This window comes from Cygnus olor, chromosome 1 (genome assembly GCF_009769625.2).
Source record: "Cygnus olor isolate bCygOlo1 chromosome 1, bCygOlo1.pri.v2, whole genome shotgun sequence".
In the NCBI taxonomy this organism is placed as follows: Eukaryota; Metazoa; Chordata; class Aves; order Anseriformes; family Anatidae; genus Cygnus; species Cygnus olor.
In genome coordinates, this window is record NC_049169.1 from 99,003,174 (window position 1) to 99,013,806 (window position 10,633).

The following is a 10,633-nucleotide window of genomic DNA, read 5'->3' on the forward strand; positions in this document are numbered from 1 at the left end:
CTACTCATGTTGTACAAGTGGAAGGTGGAGGTAATTAACGAAGCAAGACAGTGCAGTCTGCTTCAGAATAACAAGCGTGTCACACGCACACAGGCTTACCTTGTGGGGCTCAACATCCTTGCATAAAACAGGCTGAAAAGATGAGCACAGAATAGCACAAACAGACTTGCCTTCTATGTTTTTAATAAGTCACCTAGCCAGAAATAACCTCTTCAGATTCTGAAAGTGTACAACTAATTTAACCTCTCCAGTGACATCAATATTTAGTCGTTAAAATGAAGTTTATACAAACAGATGCTCACTTACAGTGAGTTCTTCAGTGTTTCAAAGCCCAAACACCAGAAAAATACATCATATCGTGTTTCTAAAGTGATTTTTTAAATGATTTGACATCATTTGGAGGATATACCCATCTTGCTGCTCTGTAGCCCAAAAGGTAAATGCATTATGAGGTATACTTAAACCCTCTGCTGAGGACTCAGCTGCAGAAGGCAATTCCCAAGGCAGGTAACAATTTCCTGCATTAGTATGAAAAACATTGAAGAAAATGTTTCAGTAAAGATTCCTACTTGGTAACAATATATATATCTTTTGCATCAGAAAAAAAAGACCAGAATGAGCACTGTTGATATTTGAAATGGTCACAGCATAGACATGTTGCACTGTAACATTTTGTTTTACAACTGAAGCACAAGAGATATTATTTCCCAGCATTTCATTGGACATGAAGTGATACTTCATGTACTCCTTGCAAGTTTAAAAAAATATATTTAAAATATCTCCATTTTACTAATTTTTAAGGGGAATTTTTTTTTGCTGACTGAAAATGTTAGACCATTACAAAGTTTACAAAATTTGAGGACTCATTCTACCAAAATGGGAAAAAGGGCTAACCAGCAACTAGTCTAAGAATTTGGTTCCTTAAGTATGTGCACAGCTGGTTCATCAAGTCTCTGTTCTGTCCTTCAACCCAGTGCATTTCTACTAATACATCATTTCCTTCTTTCTTCACATTCATTAAACACTTAAAAAGAAAACATCTACTAGTTTCTTTGGGACTCTGCCCTTTTTCAACTGCTGGATTGCTAGCTTCCTCCGAAGGCTGAAGTTCCTCCTTTGCATTACTGGAACCTTTGTTACATGACATTTCCGCCTGCTTTGCTTCTGTCTCCTCCTCCTCCACATGCTCACTATGTTCTTCTTTGTCAGCAGATTCTTCCGTTAGCTTGTCACCTGCGGTCAAGTGGACATCCTCATCAGGTGCCATAAACCCTGTTTCAGAGTCTTCAGTCTTGGGTTTTTCACAGTCTGAACTGTTGCTCACACTTTTCTGGCCGTTTTTTTCCTCTTCCATTGCTTGAAGAACATCTTCAGAAGCTCGAGGAAGTTCTCGTAACTGCCTTACTCTCTCTCGTTTCTTTCTCCTCAAATGAATCCAGGAGTTTTCAATGGCAGTCACAAACAGGCTAACTTCATCTTTTCCACAGGGAACACGCTTATGCTGAACCTATTGCAGAAGACAGCAGAAATTCATACTATCCATTCAGAGTTATGCTTTAAAGTAAGATGTTGTTCTAACATCTAATACTTAATATTTTACCTTCAGATCAGCAAGAATCTTCTCTACCCAGGCTCTAACAACAGCAATGGCTTCTACAGCATCCCAGCCCATAGCTGCAGCTTTGGTGGATAACTCTTTGACTGTAGAAGCCAAGACCGTAAATGTAATTGGTTTCCGAGGTTTTTCTAATTTTCTTCTTTTAGAGGGAGGTGACTAGAAGAAAGAAAACCAGCATAACACCAGAAAGTTACAATGCTATGCAATATTAGTGGGATGACTTTTGTACTCAGAATACATGTGGATTAAGAGTATAGCCACTAAATTGTCATTGACAAAGCCTGTGCTTCACTTCACTACAAAGAGTTATTAGAAACCTCTGACAGGGGCATGTACTTTATGCTAGCCTGATAGACAGAGGGAGGGATTTTATCTTCAGATGTTAGGCAAAAAGCTTTACTGGTTCTTTCAAAGTGTTATCCCTCTGTGAACTGATAAAGTGTGACTGCTCTGGGGAATCCACACCTGACCTCTATTCCCAAGACGCACATCATGATCCAAGTTCACTGAATGTTTACTTGGAAGATCTTCTCTAAGGTTGGCATTGCAGTACGTGCTCAACAAAAAGCAACTGGCTCACCTTAGTGAAAGTCAACAGGCTCCATTTACAATCACGTAGGCAGGTCTAAAGCAGCTAAATGTGTTTCTACCTATTTGGTAACAGAATCTATACAGCAAATTAAAAACAATTTCTCAGAGGGAAATTTTAAGTTCAAATCCAGCCCAAACCTTAGTATATTTTTAATATTACTAAACAGCTTTTTGAATTGTCTTACAAGTGACCCTTACTTTCACTGAAACAAACAAGGAATTCCCTGCAGGCTTCTTTTTTCCTCCCTAAGCACAGGTCATACATGAATTGTCGGAAACACCAGCTAACAGACTGGGAGCCAAGTCAGAAATCCCACTGTCCACACAGCCCAGCCTATCAATATTCTATTCTGAAGAACAGCTTGTTTCACAGCAGGTGCATTCACAGTCCATGAGGCACCTCCTCAAATAAGAGGCACAGACAATCACAAACCAACCAAAATCAAGCTACTTACAGGTACTTGTACGTCATCATAGAAACTCCATGCCAGTGCCCATCTCATGGTGCGTCCTTGACAGAATTCAGTGTGAGTAACTTTAGGAACCTATGTAAAACAGCAATATAAAACCTCATTTCGTATCAACAAATAACATTGTTCTATTCTGCACATTTTCAACCAAAAAGAAATTAGCATAATTGCTTTCTTGTGACAGGAATGGAGATTCCTTCTGGCGTAGTTCATAGATGTTAATGCCACTTAAAGCTGGTCAGTACCCGGTCTCATACTGCACATCAGTATGTGATCCTGCACACATCTGCGCTCTGTCTCTGGAAAAACACATCCTTTCTCCTTGTTCAGGACCTGTTCCTGTTCCACATTTGAACGCTGAACCCATTACTGTAGCAAAGGAACACAGAACAAAGGCAACGAAGGGCTGGGAACCCAAGCCCTTCACTGTCTGCAGATGGCAGAAACGTGCTCAGAAACATTTCTCTCTCTTTTGACAAAAAAAATCAAGTTTGAACTTACACTGTCTTTAAACATAAAACTCAGATCCAATGATAGTGTTTAAATGTCCTTTCCACATACGCTGTAAGGCATTTATGTATGGTTTTGAGAACGTGCTATATAATAGCAAGGATAAATATCAACAATCCCAGCTCACTCTGAAGTATCATCAGCTCCAGAGCATAAGCCCCAGGTCTGCACAGCAAAATAGAAATCTTACTTTTGAGAACTGCCTTCAAAAAAAAAAAAAAAAAAAGAGGAAAAATCTCTATCCTAGAACTTTTCCCACGTTTGTATTTCTAATTCTATCAAAATTCCCAATAAATACAGCAAACATCAAGACAGTCTGAACAAGATTGGACTTCCTAGAACACTTATGCCACATTCTAACCTGAATCACAAAATAGCATGTGCATGGTTGAAACAAACGTAATACCAATGCTATTACAACAGAGATTATGAAAAAAATTAAATTGGTAATATCAAGAATACAAAAACAAAACCTCAGCTTTTCTGTACATGGTTGGCAAGGATTTCTCTCACTTCACTGAGGTGCAAACAACACAAGAATAGGGAAGAAAGTCAGATACGTCAAATTTGGTGCCTAGTTCAGTGTTTGCTTTTTGCACTGAGTTTAGGGGTTCTCTATGGGTTGTAGTTCTTCTTTCTGATAATTGATTTCACCACGCATTCTCCTTCCTTCTACTCCCCACCATACATACACAAGGAGAGATCTCATACTCATTTTCTGTGTAGGGGAAATCATAAAAGACTATGCTTCCTCCAGCAAGCCATAAAAAAGTCCTGTGCACACCCTTCTTGCATGAGATATCACTAGCCCAAGGTTTCATTTTACTTGGTGCCAGAACTGACCACAGAGAAAACGATGACAGAACATAAAAGTTGGTAATTAACTTTAAACTGTATGTATCGGTTGAGCAGGATCCTTCAGTTCACTGATGAAACTATTCCAACATTCAAAAGGTGATTCAGTGAGAAAAGGCTATGTTGCAAAATATTTGTCAGAGCAAGGCAGGAATTTTTAAATGGGGAGGTTATAGTATTAGCTCAGAAAAAGTGCTAGGAGGATGTCAGAGGCCTTAGTAACAGCAAGCTCTTCAACGTATAGGAAAGAGGACATGAGACTTATTTCTCTAACTAAAGTTCATTCAGCCTTTTCTGGGTCTTTCCAGTTCTCTTGTCAACTAACACCAGTTTCAACTGTTAGTGAATTAAATGAATAAAACTACGTCTCCTTTAAAAATAAATGTTACAATTTATTTTGTCAACCAAATAGATAGATTGCATGCTAGCTAAAAGGAAAGAAAGCAAAAAATGTTTACAACAACTTTGTTAAGACTGTTTTAAAACAGAAGCCCTTTAAGTTCTCAAAGAATGAAGACAGTTCTACAAATGACAAAGACAAAACAGGAGAAAAAAAAGGGAAGACAACAGAGCACAATTTATCTATCATCTTTGATCCTGCAGCAATTAAATCTCAACTGCTTTGAGTGCTTGCCTAACAAGGAATCACTTTTTTTTTCTTGTAAATAATTATTCAAAAAAAATAATTCAATAATAATTACACACACACATTGGAACACAGTGTCTATTGAACTGAACATATACAGGACTTTATAAAAACTTACCCCCTGGATTCGAAGTTCCTCTTTCAATGGTGCTAAACTGCATTTCTTTCCCAGCATACAACTGTACCATCTGCAGACAATATATTAATAAAGTGTTTTATGAACATACATCAACTGAAAATAACAGAAAGGACAACTTGGATCAGAAATCTGCACAAACAATAGAAGATTTAAAAACAAAACAAAAGAACAAAATTACACTCCTAAACAGTGACTAGGACATAGTACAACATGTATCAGGATAGAAGAAGCAAAGACAGACTGGTGAGGGGAATCCTGTCTTTTAGAAAATGCTGTAAGACTAATATTGAAACAGCATCTAAACAGCCCAGAATCACGTCTCAAAGAGTGACTTTATGTGGAAGATATTGCCCATTAGAATAATTTAATTTCTCCACTTTCTTTGGAGCGTGAATCAGCTTGAAAAGGAATATTCGGTTACTGATAAGCATTTTTGCCTAAGCAGCAGACCTACTGACTACCAATTCCGCTTATTCATAACTCATTATCTGGGTCCCCATCACCTAACCCATATTTCACGAGGGGAATGAAAAAAAAGAAACAGGGAAAAAAATGAAGACATGCCATCTGTTTTTCTTGTTCAAAAGAAGTCTTACTATGATTTTTATTTCAGCTTATGTTCACCCAAGATAGCATTCAGTACAACAGTGCCCTTTAGTAGGTAAAGCTGCAGAGTTACCAAAATTCAACCATGAAAAGACGGAAGCTTCTAAGCAATGAACAGTTTACTAGACATGACATAAAACCTCCTATCCCAGAAGCCCCTAAGAATAAACACTGACTATCTTCAGCAAACGTATGTGCTAATTGAGCTGCAAGCTACAACTGTCACTTCTACAGGCTTTTTTGCCTCCTGCCTTTAAATATATCCCATATCAACCAGTAATTGTTTGATGCTCAGGAACAATTAATTTTATATAAACTGAGACTAAATTACTGATGTGTACGCATCATTAAAGAAACCAAACAGATAACACAGCTACATTCCTTACTTAAAATATCACTTTCACATTATTTCAACCAAAACAGCAGATAAAAGTTTAACTGGAAAAAAAACACCTACCGTAACCTCTTTTTCAGTTGTAGACTATCGTGAATAATTCTTTTGACAAATTCCAGCTCTCCCCCCTCGGCCATGATTTCTGTAATCCCTCCTGTATTTACAGAACTTGGAGGAGGACGCCGTGGATTTCGAGAATTTACTCCCTGGATAAGAACAAACAGTTGAAGTGACTGTAATGAAGTGTTAGGCTTCTCTGTACACTGCATCCTGCCTCAATCTTTAGTTAGTAGCAAGTGCCACCACCTCTGGTTATTCCCCCACATTGCCACCATGGATAATAGACAAAGACACATTCAAAATAAGCCTGTGTGACTTCCTTTCAATCTCAAAAATAGGTAAGTTACTTGTCACACACCAGTACCCTGCTAACCTGAAATATGCAGCTGCAATACAAAAGACATGCTGGTTACATGCATCTACACAACTGCAACCTACATCATTTAATTTCACACTTCTATTTTTTTTTCTACTGACCCATATTACAGAATTAAGTTTCTGACTGTATGCACTGAGTTTTGCAAGAACAGCTCTGTGCTGTAAGATATTGCCTAAATCACTAAGCAAAAAAAAGATAGATAGGCACAACTCCCAAAAATGGATTCCTCCACACCATTATATAATGGTTCGTTGATTTCAGATTTAGTAGCTGTCTATTTTCTAAACTAATTCTATAAGATGGCAAGAACTCATGGAAAAAAGTCTACTATTCACCCTTCACTTCAGATAGGGTAGTGGTTAAGTTTTTCAATATTCCTTTGGGGCAAGGAGGGTAGGAAAGGAGAAAACTTCAATGTTATTTTGTAATGGTTTGGGATTTTCCACTGAACTTTCCCCAAGAGAAGTTGTTAAATTGTTGTTATCCTCCCACTCACTGAACACTGGAGTAAGTACTTGCATTAGTTTGCTAGCTTACCTTCGCTTCCAGCTGGTTGGCAAAAAAGGGGGGATTGCACATGCAGAAATCATAAATGATCTCAGATTCTTCTTTCAGTGCATCCATTAGAAGAGTTTTCTGTGGTACTTTAACCACTAATAGAAAACAGATGTAGTCAGTACAGAACTTTGTATTTTATCTAGCATGCCATTTGTGTTTCAGTGTTTCTTGAAACAATATATTGTATTAAAACTGCACTTAACAATACAGTCTACAAAAAAAACACATCAGCATGCAAATAAAGACTAAATTAAGGATTAGCATTTAAACAGCTTTTAAGCATTACACAGTAGTAATGTGAGACATGAGTGTTTAAAACAATAGGAACTGCATGAGTTACACCGAGCTCTCAGATACAACTACAAATTTAAAAGCTATCAGAGTTCAAATTTATGAAAATATCTTGACTTACCATTATATACAGGGTACTGATGTTTGTTTTTTTAAACTAGACAATAAATTTTGCACATCATCCCATTCCAATAAAATACACAGAGAACTCCACATTTTTTGTTGTTTGTTTGTTTTTGAAGCTTTAGCATTTACAATTAATCCCCAGGATTATCAGTTCCTGTTTTGCACATATAGAAAAGATTCCTTTTGGAAGAATGTTACTGACAGCAGTATTTCACTTTCAGCCTAAAAAACATTACTTACTTTTTCCTCTGGGAATAAAAAAACTATGATACAATTAGTAAATCATCACTACATTACTGCTGGTTTTACTATTGCTGAATTAACTCTTCCGTTGAAGTTAGAAGAATACAGGTTATATTCCGACATGATCTCCAAATCAAGCTGTTTAGCAAAAATTTCAAGACAGTCTCTTACAACATGACAAAAATCATTTGGAGCAAAAAAAAAAACAGACACAGAATGATTTTCAGTCTGACTGGAAAATGACTTGCTAAACAAGTTACTGACTACAGTAGCACATCAACTCTAGCTGAACAATTCAGACCCAGGAGTTAAGAAGTTGCAGGGTGGGTAGTCTGGAGGCTGCAGCTCCATACAGGTGCCCTCAGGGGAACTCCTTTGCCTGTAGCTCTGGTCAACAGCAGTCAGTCAGTCACTCCAGCTTATCACCTTTGGCACTACAGCTTCACCTGAGATATCTCCCTTTGCCAGAGATTTTACCAGTAAAGTGAAACACCACAACACCACTGAGAATCCTAACAGCCATAACAGAATACTGCCATTGTTCCCCACATCGAGACTTGGATCTTCAAGACTGACATGGAAGACAGGCCAAGAGGAAAACATTTGGGTAAAAATGTTCCAAAAACTAGCAGAACCAAAGTTTTTATTTCAGAGCTGAATAATGGACCAGCTTTATCGTGCATAGAGCTCCCACAGAAATTTTTGCATCCTCTTGCATTCTACTACTACGACAGGCATTAAGACCTCATTCAGAAATGAGGTCTGAGGCCTTACTCTCTGTACAAGCAATAATATGTACCAGTGTCATGAGAATTATTTGAGGGGAGCAACTCCTAGCAGCAGAAATAGCATGAACTCTTAAGAAATACTTCAATAACAGAAAAAAACATGAAGAGAGAAAAACCATCTAGGATAAAGCTTAACTTTCAGATTTTTGTAAAGATGAGTAGTTCTTTATCCACACTTTCCATTTTACACAAGCTGTGACTTTCTGGTTTAAGCATAAGTGGACCTTAGTAAACACTCTGTGTCAGTAAAAACAACAGAGCATGTTATTTGGCAAGAATACTAACTCTCATAAGCCACTGAACATGGCAGAAAAATAGGTCACAATATTTGTATGTTAGTACATATACTACTACATCATACCTTTTATAAGATCAGACAAGTTATTCTGTTCCACGTTCTTCTTGGCATAATTGAAGCACATATCATCCACTTCTGTTGCAAGAAAATACCAGCCATTCAAAGTTGATCCAAGCAATGGGTATATGCAAGATGCCCCTGTCCCTGAGGATGCAAAAAGCCATGAAAAAGGGAAAATAAGTCTCTGGCATTACATACAGCATAGCTGTTAACTATGTACTTTTTACAACAAAATGAAATAATTTCAAGAAAACATTTGACCACTTATCACCCATTACTCAGTTATTTAATAAACTATTTTCTTTATTTAAATCACAGTATTGTCAAAGACACGCTTTTAAATAAAGAACACTGCAACGCTACTTGGAATAAGTTTTCTAGTAAACAATCAACTTATTTTCTTAAGCTGTTATTCGACAATGATTAATTCATACTGTGAGAGCCAAATATATTGTTTTACTTTAAAAAAAATCACAAAAATATTTTTCTTCTGCATTTTTCTATTATTTATCATGAATAATTTTACTTTGATGCATACAGCAACCACACATATATCCTGTTACATTACTTTTTTTTCCCTAAAGCCTAAAACAATAAAGAGGGTGGCAATTAAGATATCTTAAAAAAATAGATAAAATTTGCTAACAAAGAAAAATATATTCTAGCACATCATGAATTCTTTTAAAAAGCATGACACATCTTGGCAGTCCAATTATCAGTGACAGTCAAACTTAGGATTAAAGTTAATGGGCACAAGTAAAAAGAATAAATATCTCAACATTACAAAAACAGAGTTCAGAGGTATAGCAGGAGACTACTATTATATGGACTTATTGAAGCATAGAAAAAAAAAAATCAGTAAACTTGCAAAAGCATGCACAGTTATTTCCAGAGCTCCTTATGTTATTCTTGGATGACCTACTGGTTCTTCTGGACTAGAATATCAAAACTGACTGCAAACTTTTTCCAATTAGGTAACTTAAAGGATCTCTCTCTTCTGCATAGCCGCCTACTGCAATGAAGTCCATGGAAATTGTTTTTGAAAATGCTACCTAATATCAAATGTGTTGAAGTCAGCTAACATGTTTAAGAGTTCTGAAAGGAAAGCAGCTGTGCACGCACCACGAGATAAACCTTAGAGCTTGTCTACTGAAAACCATTCTAAAAATGAAAGAATTGAAGAATTACATTGTCGAGAAAAAATGTAGCCGTTCAAGGGAGTTCAGGGCCACAAAGAGCCAAAGAACTGCCTGCCAGTCATCCCTGTGTTAGTGCAGAGAAATACTGCCTAAATGAAATACTAATGAGGTTGGATAGCCAGCTTCACCATCATGACATTTCGGACTTGTTTCTCAAAAGCAAGGCATTGCTACTGATGCATAAGTAATCTCATCAGCTACTTTCACTCGCATCAAACAACGAATTAACCGCTGCACCTTATGCCAGTACCTATGTCGATCCCACGCCTCAGCACACCCTTGTCAGCGCCCTGATGGCCGATGAGGTCCTCCACCCAGTGGATGTAGTTCAGCCTGAGGGGTACGGTGGGAATCAGCCTCTCCAGGGGGATGTCAATCGTCAGCCCGAAATCCTCCTTCAGCAGGGTGCACGTCAGAGCCCTCACCGCCTCGGGGTCCTTGAAGTTCAGGCTGCAAGCAACAAACAACAGCCGGCAGCGGCTCCAACACCCCCCGGGCCGCTCCCCATGCCGAGCTCAGGCCCGGCCCCCCGACTCCTACCTCACCCTGCCGGAGAGGGTGGTCTGTACGTGCTGCCGGAACTCGGGGTGCTTGCCGGCCAGGTACGCGAAGTCGGGCGGCTTGTCCTTGTACCGGTTGCGAGCGTGCATCGACTTGTTGAGGGACATGGTGGCCGGCTGCTGGGGGTCGCCGACTTCCCCCCCCCGCCACCACAGCCCCGTGCGCTCGCCCGGGCGGCTCCCAGTGTGCCCCGCGGGCCGCCGGGCTGTACCAAGGCGGGCCCGCGGGGGGAAGCGCTGGG

At 38.7% G+C, this 10,633-nt stretch overlaps 1 protein-coding gene across 2 annotated transcripts; it reads right to left on the bottom strand.

Moving 5' to 3' along the window:
* Positions 1 to 166: 166 nt before the first annotated feature.
* Positions 167 to 10,604, bottom strand: METTL16 (methyltransferase like 16). Of its 2 annotated transcripts, none has more exons than XM_040572121.1 (9): positions 10,372 to 10,604; positions 10,082 to 10,281; positions 8,636 to 8,776; positions 6,806 to 6,921; positions 5,893 to 6,035; positions 4,809 to 4,878; positions 2,665 to 2,754; positions 1,601 to 1,774; positions 167 to 1,507 (listed from the first exon to the last, which is right to left on the bottom strand). In XM_040572121.1, exons 1-9 carry the CDS (start codon positions 10,497 to 10,499, stop codon positions 890 to 892), a joined length of 1,680 nt encoding a protein of 559 aa, XP_040428055.1. In that variant the 5' UTR covers positions 10,500 to 10,604; the 3' UTR covers positions 167 to 889. The 2 variants fall into 2 exon arrangements, with proteins under 2 accessions (XP_040428055.1, XP_040428046.1); XM_040572112.1 differs by having other exon boundaries at positions 10,061 to 10,281; positions 10,372 to 10,597.
* Between the last annotated feature and the right edge of the window lie 29 nt (positions 10,605 to 10,633).

Coding starts and splice junctions, on each gene's coding strand:
- METTL16 (XM_040572112.1), bottom strand. CDS start 10,499: ATGTCCCTCAACAAGTCGATGCACGCTCGCAACCGGTACAAGGACAAG. Junction 6,922..8,635: donor CTTGTCTGATCTTATAAAAG/GTATGATGTAGT, acceptor GTTTTCTATTAG/TGGTTAAAGTACCACAGAAA. Junction 4,879..5,892: donor CAACTGAAAAAGAGGTTACG/GTAGGTGTTTTT, acceptor TATTGTCTGCAG/ATGGTACAGTTGTATGCTGG.